General features: G+C 42.6%; 1 protein-coding gene across 1 annotated transcript in view; it reads right to left on the bottom strand.

Moving 5' to 3' along the window:
- pop1 (POP1 homolog, ribonuclease P/MRP subunit) overlaps positions 1-9,894 on the bottom strand; it is a 12,464-nt gene extending 2,570 nt beyond the window's left edge. Inside the window, exons 1-15 of the mRNA XM_020606727.1 lie at positions 9,734-9,894; positions 9,395-9,535; positions 8,178-8,309; positions 7,657-7,832; positions 7,289-7,540; positions 7,084-7,171; positions 6,640-6,818; positions 5,376-5,620; positions 5,158-5,251; positions 4,949-5,057; positions 4,721-4,840; positions 3,336-3,457; positions 2,948-3,139; positions 2,124-2,278; positions 1,270-1,500 (exon numbers count right to left, since the gene is read on the bottom strand). Coding sequence (XP_020462383.1) covers positions 1,270-1,500; positions 2,124-2,278; positions 2,948-3,139; positions 3,336-3,457; positions 4,721-4,840; positions 4,949-5,057; positions 5,158-5,251; positions 5,376-5,620; positions 6,640-6,818; positions 7,084-7,171; positions 7,289-7,540; positions 7,657-7,832; positions 8,178-8,309; positions 9,395-9,521 — 2,222 coding nt within the window. The 5' untranslated portion in view covers positions 9,522-9,535; positions 9,734-9,894. The remainder of the gene's footprint in view (positions 1-1,269; positions 1,501-2,123; positions 2,279-2,947; positions 3,140-3,335; positions 3,458-4,720; positions 4,841-4,948; positions 5,058-5,157; positions 5,252-5,375; positions 5,621-6,639; positions 6,819-7,083; positions 7,172-7,288; positions 7,541-7,656; positions 7,833-8,177; positions 8,310-9,394; positions 9,536-9,733) is intronic.
- Between the last annotated feature and the right edge of the window lie 4,704 nt (positions 9,895-14,598).

Here is a 14,598-nt window from a genome sequence, read left to right as displayed (position 1 = left end):
TGTATAGACAGGTGTGTGGCTTTCCTAATCACGTCCAATCAGTATAATCAAACACCGCTGGACTCAAATGAAGGTGTAGAACCATCTCAGGGATGATCAGAAAAAATGGGCAGCACCTAAGTTAAATATATGAGTGTCACAGCGAAGGGTCTGAATACTTATGACCATGTGATATTTCAGTTTTTCTTTTTTAATAAATCTGCAAAAATGTCAAAAATTCTGTGTTTTTCTGTCAATATGGGGTGCTGTGTGTACATTAATGAGGAAAAAAATGAACTTAAATGATTTTAGCATATGGCTGCAATATAACAAAGAGTGAAAAATTTAAGGGGGTCTGAATACTTTCTGTACCCACTGTATTTAATTCCTGGTGCTGAAAACAAGGAGGCATCCCATGGGTGGTGAATATAATCCAATTTTTTTCTCATAAACTCAGTCTTTTCCCCAAGCTTGTGTGATGTTTTACTACTACTACTACTACTACTAATCTGTGATGTATTGCAGCAAATTAAAGGCAGGATATACTATACTATACACTCATCAGAGACATGATGATGAAAGGAGGGTAGACTGGAGAAGTGCCATGCATTAAGCCTGTCAATGCTGCATTCAGATTTCTTAATAAAGAAAAAAAGTGATTATTGAAGCCCAAAGCCCCTGAAACAGTGCATATTTCTGCTCAAGGGACATTTAAAAGTCAGTTACATTAATATTAAGTGTGATTTAGATGTACAGGACCTCACTGTAAACCCGCAGTGGGTTTGTTGATTCACTACTGCAATGTTTCCGCTACCATTATACTAGGGGGGCACCCTGCCTCACCTTGAAGGTCAAGGTAATTTTATTTTCTATATAGTGCCAGATCACATCAGAAGTCATCTAAAGTTACCTTCCTATAGAACAGGTCTATACTTTGTTCTTTTATTAAACAAACAAAATAGCCTTATTTCATCTTATTTACATGACAGCAAGTCACTTCTCTCTACATGGTCGCACGTTTACAAATTCTCTTCTGCTCTCTGTATTGCGCATGGCTGAGTTCCACCCCGATGCATGCCGCACGCACGCAGACACGTGTGCACACACAAGTGAGCACACTTCCACCAGCGGACAGAGAGCTGACCTTGGAAAATATAACGCGTGTCCGTTTGCCACTCCCCAAAGCTACAAACCTAGGGGAGACACTGTACTGATATGGGTTTTACTGTAAGTACAACACAACAACAAAAAGAATAAATCTAAAGTATAAATCACAAAAAGAACCTTTACCTCAGTACATTGAAGTGGCTTTGAGGTTTTGTTACTGTGATATCTGGATATAATGTCATCTCCTCCGTAACTGTGTCAGCAGCTGTTGTGGTTTGGGTCTGGCTGCCACCTTTCCTCTCCTCTCTTTCCTTCATGATGAGCTCCCACTCCTCAGCCAGCTGTTGCCATGGGCAACGGAATGGAGCCAGACAGCCGAGTTTAACGTAATTGGTCCTTTTGGCGGGCGGACGCCTACAGAAAAGGTCAGAAGGTCAAACCTACTATATGTCAAATTGTTGGGGCAACCCTGCCAATTTATTTAAAAAGTCATGACTGCTGAGCAGCAGATAATAGGGGGTGAGCAGCATGCAGCCTCATCACCGTATCATCTACATGGTGGGAAAGCGCTGCAAAATGGAAATTAACTGTGGTAACAGCTTCGGAGCTCTTCCCTGTATCAAAACATCTAATCCCCTGACCAACTCCCAACTTACTCTCATCTTTTCCTTGCAGATGGTTGTACATTCATACGGCAACAGACCATGACAAAGCATCTTTAGTTTCAATAGTCTCATATCACCTTGCTTTGTTTACTTAACTGAAAACATGTTTCCTCATAGTTCAAAGGGGGAATTTTACTTTTGCTAATGGTTAATAGAAATAAACTACAGAAACATGTCCATCAGTTAAAAGGGCTTTTATTCTAGGCATGTTCTCAAAGGTTGTTTTCAATCAGAACTACAGTAGTTATTTATATACCAGAGAAACAAAAGCTTTGGCTGCACACACTGGCCACAGTGAAGAAAATAGTTCTTACCATGTTTTTCATAATAATCACAACATTAGAATTTTGGTTCCTTCAGTCTTTAACTGACCTTCTGAATTTGTCCAGGAGCTCAGCCTCCTGCTCCGCCTGAAAGCGAACACCTGCGGGGCAGTCTGGGTAATCATCAGGGAAGTGGGGAGTTCCTTTGTTCTGAGAATGTTTCAGGCTCATGTTCAGCCCACCAATGCGAACTCCTCTGTACACCTGATAGAGGGAGGAAGGGCTAAACATTTGGTTTTCAGCAACTTGATAAATGAAACGAACCTGTGGGCTTCCAGTCTGCCTTTAAATGTCAAGGCACAATTATCATGTTCATGGTGCTTTTCCAAAATAAGGATGAGGCACCCAGGTAATGAAAACATTTCAGATATTTTCATAATGACATCCACTGTATAAACTACATACTCATTGCATGTAGCCTTACAGAAAAACACTACAAAGTGAACATTGTGGAAGTACAACATTTTTTTGTTTTGTTGAAATCAATTTTACCCATGACTTCATTTGATCTGTTTTGACATTAGAATGACCCAAGATGCAAAAGGAAAATGAAATCCTATTGACAATGAATCCATACATTTTTGGGAAGTCAGCAAATGTCAATGTACAGACACCTGTCATCTTTTTCCGGTGTACGAAGTAGGCTGTGTCAGTCTATCCAATATATCTTCATGTCTACAACAGCAAGTATTATAATATGTGGAGGGTAAAAGGTCCTGTCAAAATGAAAATTAAATGTCCAAAGTTAACCTAGGCTTATTGCTTCTATTCCTCCTGCTACTACAGAGAAAAAATAGTTCTAAAACCAATATGTCCTGATAAAAGATTATTAAGTCAAAGAACTCAAATAAAAGCACTGTCCACGCTACCTACCAGTGGGACCCAGAAGGCCATGCCCCAGCCTTTAGGAAGCAGCAGGTCCCATCCAGCACCCCATGAGCTCATCTCATGTCCCACCTGCTTTCCAGGGTGGTGAACCAACAAGATGGGGACTCGGCCCTGCAGGGGAGTGGGGCTCAGCCTGGAGCCGGGCACCAGCACTTCGCTCCTCATACGGTTCAACTCCTGTGGCCATATACATGAAATACTACAAGTTATATGGATTTCTATGCTCATCTGTGCTTTCAGAAATGTTCACAGAAGATGTAGAAGAAAGTGTAAAGATAGTTGAGTACAGACCGTAAAAACAACTTACACTGCAAAGGAAAACTATTACTGACAATTATTTTATGACATTTCTGGTAATAAGAAAATAAGCTACCTGCTCTGATATCTTGTTCTCAGTGACGTTGTCTCGTACAGACCGCTCCCACAGGAAGCTCTGACAGTAACGTTCTGGTACTCCTCGCAGCATCAGCTCCCTCCTCTTCTCCTCATCCACCTCTGGAAGAAACACAGCACAAACATGACACACTCCTGAATGACCAACATCACTAGTTAAGTTACATATGAAGGTCTCTCCTTAAGTACAGCATAGCAAAACTCCAGCTATGTTCACTTGGTTTCACAATGGGCATTGGCCTAAATTAAGCTTTTGGTGTCCAGGCCTCTATCTTTCAGATAAGATATTGCAGCTCCTTGAAACGACCCGTTCTCAGTTTTACTCAGCAAAATAAAAACATAACTTTGTAAACCTGCCTCTAGCAACAGGTCTCTAATTACCCCAAGGCATAATTTACACGCATTACTGGCTACTGAGTATGCAAAGCCTTTCAGGTTAAGGAACACACAAGATTTGCCTGTGTACATCTCCTGATACGAGTGACACATTTTGCTGTTCTCCTTCTCATCCAGAGAACAATCGAGGACAAGACAGAGCTTAAGTCATTGTTTAAACTGGAATCTGGTGATTACCTGTCAATGTGACATGACCTGAAGAATAAGCTCATGGTTGCTTTTAAATTCATTTGAGATTTTGGATAAGAGTGTTCCAGTATTTTAAGCAAATGAATCCCATTTCTCACTACACACCCCTATTATGTCAACAAAGCAAAGGACTAACAACCAGCAAAGCAAACAAGGGTGTCACACAATTATGCCAATGGCAGTATCACTGCAAAGTACTGTATCTTGCATTATTGGTCTGAGCGGATTTTATCTACCCTAATCCTATTAACTAGAAATGTGCAAAATGCCAAAAGCAGTGACAGGACTGAAAACACTTCCCGTAGAACTGATCATTATAATGGTGAAAACTAGGGGTTGAAAGCATCCCTCATCATTTTTATATTATTCCCTCACAACCAGTGAATCAGCTGTTGTCAGTCGCTGAGGGTGTTTGGAGTACAGGGTCCTGCCAGGATTCGAACCTGGAACATCTGCATGGCCAAGCAGAGGCCCTCCCGGAGCACAGAACCAGATGTGTACTCACGGAAACTACCTCAGGCCCTGACCAACAGACTGATTCTGTGCCCAACTGTAGGAATGCCTTATTTAACAGTCAGGCTTTTACTGGCATATACAGTATGAAAAGGAATATTGGGCCCATCTTACGTCCACATTTGGAAACTGTGTGTGTGATGGGATAACAACTGAATTGAATGATTGAAGTCTGGGGAAGTAATCTATGAATTTCAGTCCCTTCTAGCCATGTGCATCTGTAAAGAAAATACCCATTGTTTCTCTGTCTGACATGTCAGATTTTACCTTGTGCCCGCTTTACACAGGGCAAAGCTTTAACCTTCTTTGTTGGTAAAGTCAGTCTGGGGTCATCTACAGTCAGACCCAGCACAGTGCCCGAGGGGAGCTCTCCAGTCGAATAGATGCCTGGATGAAATAGAGCTGTGGTTTGACAAACATGCATACCAAATGGAAAGATTAAGTACTAAGAGACCAAAGCCAATATCTATATTCACACTGAGAAGAACAATAAACCTTTCAGTGTGCGAAAGACATCAGCTTGTTGTTGATGCAAACTCATCTTGCCCTCGTCTTTGCAGTGCTCAGGCCACCAAAAGCAGGATGGCTGTGTTTTATTAATTTCCTAAAAACAGAAAGAGAAAAGAATATAGCTCTTTACTGTGAAATGAAAGTGTGCCTTAGAGGCTCTCTGCTTTTCATGTTGATAACACCATAATCCTTACATCACAGTCTGTAGCAGCTTCCAAAGTTTCAGCCAGAACAGAATGGGACTGTGGTCCAATCAGGCGATAGCATACAACCTCCATTGTAAGATCGCTGCAACAGGTCCATGAATAAAATACAAACATTTCAAATAAAACAAAAATGACCACGATTTGCACCAAAAACTGGTCATCCAAGCCATATTTTTATCTCAATCAAACCTGTAAACTACACTAACTTTATAACTATTCCAGTTGAACTGGACTTCCAGGAGACAGGGGTGGTGGGAGATCTGGTCCCATCTCCCAGGATCTTCTTAGCAGGAGGTCCTTGGTCATCCTTGGACCTCCGCTTTCTCTTGGTCCGGGAGATCTGCATGGCTTCATGGGTCTTTTCAGGCACAAGTTCTTGTTCTGAGGTCGGAGCAGGGGTCACCACAGCCTCACAACACTGGCACACAGTTTGTAACTCGGAAACAAGATCCTGCAAGGAGCGCACAGTATCTAGGATTAACACTTGCGCTGACCCAGTCTTTCTATTGACTCATGTCATGTCAGTACAAAGCTTACAATTTTTTTGTCAGAATACTAAATGCTGATGTTTCTAATTTCAATAACAGGCTTTTGCTAGGACTGCCCCTAACAGTCGAATAGTTGAGTCATTAGTCGAAAGACCTCTCAGTCAACTGAGACGCTTCTAATCAAGCCTTTGTTTTTCCATCCATCCATACTGCTGATTCTTCAAGGGTGACATTGTTCGATGCATTAATGTACATTAAGGTTGGATCAATTTAGTAAACTCCAGAACAAGGAGAAAAGGACAAACCCCACTGGTACTAGCCACTTAAAGGGTGAGATTTGTACTTTATAAGAAGTGTTTTCACACATTGTGGTCTACTTTTAACAGAGAAAAGTACATCTCGCAACCATGTGGCTGGTTTTGCAATGTTATGCGAGTCCAGTTTGTTTATCCATCTCTGTTAAAGTGCAACACACAGCCGTTTGCTGACTGTTTCTGCCTACATGCATCCATCCAAACAGGACTAGGAAGCTAACAAAAATGAGCTGGGAAAACATTTCAATGAAAAATTACAAATAAGAGGAACAGTTTGCTAATGTAAGCTGGCACACATCAAACTCACAGTAACAACCTGCGTTGTTGTTAACTGACAGGAGAAGCTTAAGCTTGTTGGTAAACTAGGCTATAACCATGTCTCAGAAGACAAAATTGCCTATAAGAGCATTGTTTCAACAGGAATACAAGTGTGTTGCCTGTCTCATTACTCCGACAAATCCATATGGCAGGCCGACATTATATACTGTCCATTTAAATAGGTCGCAATCTAAATCTTGCATCATATGCACCGGTCTTTCATTGATTTTTAAATGCTCAGAAATATGTTCCTATCACTCTTTTGAATTTGAAAGTTGAAGAGTCAACACACAGACCTAGTTTTTGCATTAGATAGCAACAAGCAGTTGAACCTCTTAAACCCCTGATACCTGTTTAATAGTGGGATGAGCCCAGATCCATAGCTGTCTGTGTGTTGAGCCCTGTGTACGGACTCTCCAAAGAAAGGTGACAGGGCCCAGGGGCTGTGAGGGATAATGTCCTGCTCTGTAGACCACCACACTGCCCTGTCGTCGCCCTGATACACACAGTGCTGCAGCAAATGTAGGACCTGATAACACACAGCAACATGCATAATTTTACAACTAAAGAAATTACACTAGACTGTATATATGTACTGATAACTTGTCAGATTGTGTGATTTAATAAAAGAAAATAAAAAAAACAACTTATTTTCAAAGTTTAAAATGCAATCTACCATCTGACCCTCAAAAATTAAAAAGGAAGGATCCATGGAGCAAAATCTGCACAGTCTCCTGATATTTTAAGGAGTTAATAGAGAAAGCCAAAACACTGGCTTAGGGAATATTTCTCACCAGTCTCTTTGCTGGTCAGTTGTGATAAAGAGGCCAGCAGCTTGTCTTCTTCTCCCTGGAGCTCTATGCAGCAGTAGTATGAAAGGTCCTGAGAGAACAGAAGCATGAAGGTGATTTTACAGGTATTGGAAGCCTCAACATCACAATCCTAAATTTGGTAAGTAAAAGTTAAGCAAAACACACACTCCCCATTCTGTGCAGTTACCTGTAGCAAGCAATGGGTGCTCATGGCTCTGTAGCAGGAACGGTAACATTTGTATGTGGGCCTATCCCCAAGGCAGTAGCCCCACTTTTTAACCATGTGGAAGCGCTTGGCATGCCAAATGTGTGTCTCCAGCCACACATTCTTTCTCTGGCGTCGGTTAAACTCCAGCAGTAGGTTTCCATGCCGCCGACGCGCCTTGCGGCTCTTGCTCTTTGCCTGTTCCTTCTTCTTGGCCTGGAGACTCTTCTCCCGCTAGAGGGGGAAGGAAAGAAAAAAAATGCTACTGATCATGTCAGAGACACGCAGAAGGAGAGAAAGTGATAAGTGGGACATTAAGATGTTAAATGTGAACATGTCCTGAATGTTACCATTCTGTATGCCGCGTCTCTCAGTCGGCGAGGGAGCCGCTTGGTGTTGTGGCTCATGGCCCGTCTCCTCATGTGTTTGGGCAGGGCTCCGAAAACGTGGCAGCTACTCGTGGTCTTGGTGATAGCTTTTAGCATGGCGCTCACCTCTGCTGCCCTAGCCCTAGCAAAAGCACCAGCTGGGTAGAGATGAAAGCAAGGGAAATTTTCAATAATAATATCATAGATCTGACTGCAATCTGTGACCATGCATATGCAATTTCATGACTCGTTTCTTCAATTTCATGACTTTTTCCATCCTCAGTTAAATTAAACTTGACAGAAAAAAAAATCTGAAGTTGCACCACATAAAAATGTGTAAAAATACAGTATATGCATTAAGCTAATCATTTTCTATGGCCTGCAGTATTATAAATGAATGATGGGCAATCACACAAGGCAGTGAATCCCTTTCACAAGCCTCCTACAGAAAATACACACCATGCTGTACAGTATGAATCTGTGTAGAGATACAATGTTCTTACCAGAAATGTACTTGGGCATTTCCTTAGCGTAGCCTCCACCACCTTTCTTATGTCCACGGACCCATCCTCTCTGTTGCTGAGGGGGCTTTGACCCTTCTTTAGGAGGCATGTATGATGGACCACCACCTCCACCTTTGGGAAGATCATCTTGTCATTCTGGGCCATTGTAGGAAAAAGAACCTGTCCAATGCTTGATGGCCATGCTCCAAACCCTCAGGGGTGGTTATCTCTAAGGCAATTCTGTTGTGGCTGTTTAAAGTTGATTTGGTAATAAAGAAAATTACAAGTGTAAAAGGTAAGGGCCTAAACGTGGCTGCTGTACGGCACATTTACCCGGTGTTCACCCAATATGCATTGAAATTTCACATGGCTAATTAACATTCAAGAAGAAACCTAAGTACTATAACTTCAACTTTCTTCACTGTGAACAGTAATCGATCATCAGACCCGAGTGCCCCACAGTCAGGGCTGTAGTGGAGGCTCAGCACATGTAAACGCTGTTAACCTGCCTCTCAAATTCTGAAATAGCAGTTTGACAGACTTTATAGCCTACTACCAAAAATCTCCATCTTTAAGTTTCTACAAATTCTAGTCTTGCTAATTTCTGAAACACTGCATCCCCACTTCAGTACTACTGTATCCTATTAACACTGAGTGACCACATTTATCAATCCACCACCCACTAGTGACACGTGGAACTGAAAACAAATACACAATTTATGTTGAAGTTCGACAGACTGTACTACTGTGGTAGGACATGCCCGGAACATCCTCCTAGGAAGGCGCCCAGGAGGCATCCGAAACAGATGCCCGAGCCACCTCAGCTGGCTCCTCTCGATGTGCAATACAGGATAAGAGGAGGAAGATGGATGGACAGCATGATAATGCTTCGCTAACCAGGGACCTACTGTTTATTTCAATTCTGGGGCCCCCAAGTGAGTTAATATAACCCTGGATATGGCACACGTTTGTATTTCCTCCGGTTAACTCCGTCTTCTTATGGAGGTTTAGATAAGCTGAACTAACTACCCTCCGACACATGATGAATTCACAGACATGTAATGCAGGCTGAAATCTGCTGACCGTGTGAAACGCTGACATGCAAGCAGCAAGGGGAAATGAGGAGAGTAAGTAACCTAGAAGTGAGGAGCGGCAATGGGCACATCACTGCCAGACCGAAAGAGAAGACAATGACCGATAAACAGAATATAGAGTACCAGTAACCGCGGCGTCTTGTCCGTTCTGTGCACTGCTCTCCATACTTAGGGGAGAAGCTGGATACTGCACACTAGCAGGCTGGTTTCTCATCTTCTTCTCCCGCATCTTCACTTTAGCAGATGACATTTTCTACAGAGTTGCTGTTAACGAAAGAGAAAAGCGGACACTCCAAGCGTTAACCGACGTGGTTTGTCACTATGTTGCTAACGTTAGCAAGCTAACTACGTGACGTTAGTCCACCTAAGGTTCAAGTGGCTATTGCTTTAATTAACAACAGCATGAATCAAACATATCTGATCTGAAATAAAGCAGAGAACAGCTACATTGTATATGCTCACCTCTAGATTCCCCAGTATGAGTGTACTCCAGAAACTTTGTTCCAAACGTAATCGTTCTCCCTTAACAGTTAGCTACCATGTGAGTTCTTCTTCTTCTTCTTTAGGTATTTGTAGTGCGTTGGCATCCAGGATTGTTACATTAGCACCCCTTCTGTGCAATTGACAAATTGCTTTACAGATGCTTATTCTGCCCTCTACAGGAGAAAAAAGACCGAACAGAAGAACAAGCTTTATTTTATTGCCACTGTAACATTGTGACACGTACAACGAAATTTTGTTTGGAGCAGAGGGGCCGGCATCACGGGCAACTTGGAGGTTTCAGTGTCAGAACACCTTGTTTATCTAAATTCTTTCTACAGTCTGGTGGAAAGTAAATACTTTAAGACTACCCTCACAATGAGTTGGAAAAAGCAGAGTTGAAAGAAAAAGAGGATATGCCCAAATATGTAAGTTCATTGAATAACTGCTATCTTTCTCATCTATAAATATTAGAAGAAAACATAACATCCTGTAATACCCCAGTTCTTTTATTGGACATATCTGAAAAGGGAGGAGTCCGTCTTCATTTTAGTGTTGATTTATTTTAAAACCACAAATAAAATTACAAGAGACAACCCAGGTGGCTCCCTCCTTCAAACAAACTGCTGGAGAAGAGGAATTCACAGAAACACAGAGCCTAATACATTTATAAGTTTGTTACAATTTCTAACAATCCTGTTAGAAATTAGTCAGAAACTTATTAGACATTAATGTGTTAGTAATGCAATTAAGTCTGCTCTGTTTCAAGGTTAGCAGTAAGCCATCCAGTTTCTAAACTGCTTAGTCCCAAACAGGGTCACAGGAGCCAATCCCAGCCAGTTGCAGGGTACACCCTGGACAGGTCACCAGTCCATCCCAGGGCTAACACAGACAAACAACCACACACACACCCCTACTTTAGAGACACCAATCAACCTATGCCACATGTCTTTGGACTGTGGGAGAAAGCCAGAGCACCCAGAGAAAACGCACACAAGCACATGCAAACTCCACACAGAAAGGCCCCAGGTTGGCCAGGGCTCAAACCCAGAACCTTCTCACTGTGAGGCAACAGCGCAAACCACCGTGCTGCCCTAGCAGTAAGCCATGACACTAATTGTTTTCTTGTATTAATCTTGTGTTGGAATACTATGTTTGAATAAATAAGTGAATGTCTTAGCTACACATCACATGACAACATACGCAAACATTAAGCCTCCTCATTTTGTTATGACTAGGTAACACGCAGCTGCTCCAAGCCTGTGGAGCTCTAGATAAGAGATGGAGTCTGCTGGACTGACTGCATCTGTGTAAGGGGGTGGCCCAAACCTAAAATATGTATTAGGCTCTGTGTTTCTGGGAGCTCCTCTCCCCTGCAGCCAGAGTGTGTGTGTGTCTCTGGAGGAATGAACAACCCGGGTTGTGTTCTGTAATCTTTATTTGTGGCTTTAAAAATAAATAGCACTAAAATGCAGAAAGCCGGACCCCTTCGTTATTCAGATCTGTCCAATAAAAGAACTGGGGTATAACAATCCCAAGCCACTCTATATCACCATGCTGACATTGACCATCTAGGTGTTTATCCAAGATTTTAAAAAGCTGACCAAACCACAATGTTCGAGTCTCAGCCTCGTTACAATAATTTAATCTTTTCTGTCAGAGTTCATATTTATTATTTTTCATTTAATAGATGTTTGAATAGAAAAGAAGTGTTGACCCCTCTGCTCCTTATTCTGCTCTTTCTGGCAGAGAGTGTCTAATTTGTCTTTTATAATATTTGGATTTTATAAGCTTTAGTTACTTTTTATACCTTGATACCTTATATACCTTTATATCTACTCAATAATCAAAATCAATCACACACCTATGAGTCCACACCACCTACGTGTATGCAAGAATATATGTGGATATGTATTAACCCTTAGCAATAATATGTAGGGAGATCACGGTCTTCTTCCCTGTCGAAGGGGTCCTCTTCAATCTCAAACTCACCAGGCTCCGTGATTGAGATCCTTGGCATAGTTTCCCATAGATACTGGGATATCTATTATCAGTGGCAGTGTTGATACACTTTAGTGCAATATGCCTAATGCAGGGGATGCAGTGCATCCACACAAGGTCAGCAAAGTAACTGCGGCCACAAAAGATGTAAGCAAAGAAACCATTTTTCCACAAAATTTTAACAAACCAATCATCTATGTAATTTTTAATTTCTGAATGGCCAGCCATCTCTTCTGATAAATTTTTAACCCTATCAGGGCCCTAGCAATGGAGCCATCAGGAGCAGTGCTATAAGGAATATAAGTACAACACTGTTGCCCAATCAGAGTACAAACGCCCCCTTTTTCAGTCAGAATGAAGTCTAATGCCAATCCGTTCTGATACGACATAAGAGAAGTGGCTGCCAGTTACTCCTGAAACCCAACAACTAAATCTCTGATAAGATTAGTCAGATTAGTAAGACACTGAACATTAAGCTAGACATAAGACAGTATACAAATGTATTTATCAGACTGTCTTAATTGCTCTTGCTGTGGCCACACAGAGCAGTCAAGAATGTCAATCACCTATCATTAAAGTGAAAGTTTTACTCAAATTAAAAACCAACTCGGGTGGAATCAGGACATTAGCTCTTTTCTCACGGTGTATGCGGAACCTTGTTTCCCTCCACAATATGGGTACCACTATAACTAAGCTAATGAGACCCAGTACACAGAGAACCACACCAGGACAACTGCCTAAACTTGTCAGACTAGGCATTTTGTCTGCTGTCCCTGTCAATGTTCTCTAATAAATATTACACTGGTGTAGGTCCTCTTCTAACTGTGGCTCTGGTTCTACAGGATTGTGTATATCGACTCAGGTAATGAGGTTCTTAAACCAGCCTTGACCCCATTCACTGTCCATCCAGCTGGATCCTCAGCTGGAGAACAATGTGTCTTATGGATCCAGTTACTTAGCTTGTTTTCAGTGAGCCACAGTTTAACACAAGTGTGTGGTAGCTTCTGCTACCCTGTAGGGTCCTTTCCAATGTGGCTCTGACCGGTGAAGTTTATGCACCTTTCAATAGAGCCAGCTGTCCACTGCAGCTGGTGTTGGTTCCTCAGGTTGGTCCCTGCTCAGGATTTCAATAACCTGCTCAAAGACACTCATCACAGCGTTGTTCAGTCATCTGACATACTCACTCATGTCAGCATGCTGTAAAAGAAGAGGTATTAAATCTCTAGGCATAACAGTTAAAGGACAGGGCATTTTTCTCCCTGTCAGGATTTCATGTGGGCTTACATTAAGCGTCGCATTTGGAGTGGACCTCCAAAGTTGAACAATACGATAGGTAGAGCTTCAACCCAGGTAAGGTTAGTGTCTGTGCAGACTTTCGCGAGCCCTTCTTTTATAGTTCTGTTTGCACGCTCAACAAGCCCTTGAGAGGCTGCATGACAAACAGCCCCAAACTTATGTTTTATCCCAAACATCTGCTCAACCAGACAGGCCGTCCCTGGTAGGCTAGTGGTTAAGGCACAGTACTTTCACCGCTGCGCCCTGGGTTTGAATCAGGGTTGCATCAGAAGGGCATCTTGCATAAAACCCGTGCCAAATGTCAACATGCAAGTCGTCAGTGTGACGATTAGCTGTGGCGACCCCCAAATGGGAAAAGCCGAAAGTGACATTCATCTGCTCAATCAGACGTAGATCATCATTTGAGAAGTATGTTCCATTATCAGATAATCTCAGGTACCCCAAACCGGGGGAGTCACTTACCTAGTGAGCCACTTGATTATTTCAGCATGTCTCTGGGGTTGAACTGATTACATGTCTCACATGTTGCAACAAAGTACTTGGTGATGTCCCTCAAATGTGGATGCCACCAGTTTTAAGAGATCAGACTATTTATCTTGGAGCTCGCACAGTGTCCTCTACTGTGCACCTCTTGACACAGCAAACTAAGTAGTCCTGCCGGGGATACTATTTTACCTTCGTGGTTTCTCCACAGTCCTGTCCGATCCTTAGATGCCCCTTTGCCTAGCCATGCCTGCTTTTCAGTAGGAGCAGCTTTATTCTGTATTTCCCTAATAGTCTGCAAGCTCAACTCTGTCTCACAAACGTGACCCTTCTGCAGGGTCTTGACTCATCTGTTTAGCTCCCTGAGCTGGACCTTCTGGGTCCTGAGTGCCTGTTCTAGGCTCGTTAACCTCTGACCCCTTAGGTCTGGATCCCTTTCATAGCTCCCTGAGCTACTTGATAACCGGCTGCTACCTTTACAGCCAGATCTGCTGCATTATTACCTCTGTTTATCTGAGTCTCTGTTCTCTGATGTCCCTTGCACTTAATAATTGCCACCTGCTTTGGTAGCAACAATGCTTGCTCTAGTTCCAGTAACTGCTGCAAGTGTTTTACCAGATAGCCAGTTGAAGTCACAAAACCTTTTCTCCTCCAGTGGCACACAGTCCTGTCCGATCCTTAGATGCCCCTTTGCCTAGCCATGCCTGCTTTTCAGTAGGAGCAGCTTTATTCTGTATTTCCCTAATAGTCTGCAAGCTCAACTCTGTCTCACAAACGTGACCCTTCTGCAGGGTCTTGACTCATCTGTTTAGCTCCCTGAGCTGGACCTTCTGGGTCCTGAGTGCCTGTTTTAGGCTCGTTAACCTCTGACCCCTTAGGTCTTGGATCCCTTTCATAACTGAGCTCTCAAAGCTCTGACCCCGTAGGTCTTGGATCCCTTTTATAGCTCCTTGAGCTACCTGATAACCAGCTGCTAACTTGGCAGCCAGATCTGCTGCATTATTACCTGTGTTTATCCGAGTCTCTGTTTTCTGATGTCCCTTGCACTTAATAATTGCAACCCGCTT

This window comes from Monopterus albus, unplaced genomic scaffold (assembly GCF_001952655.1).
Source record: "Monopterus albus unplaced genomic scaffold, M_albus_1.0 scaffold81.1, whole genome shotgun sequence".
Lineage (NCBI taxonomy): Eukaryota > Metazoa > Chordata > Actinopteri > Synbranchiformes > Synbranchidae > Monopterus > Monopterus albus.
The sequence above is the reverse complement of the archived record's forward strand: the minus strand, read 5'-3'. Positions and strand labels throughout refer to the sequence as shown.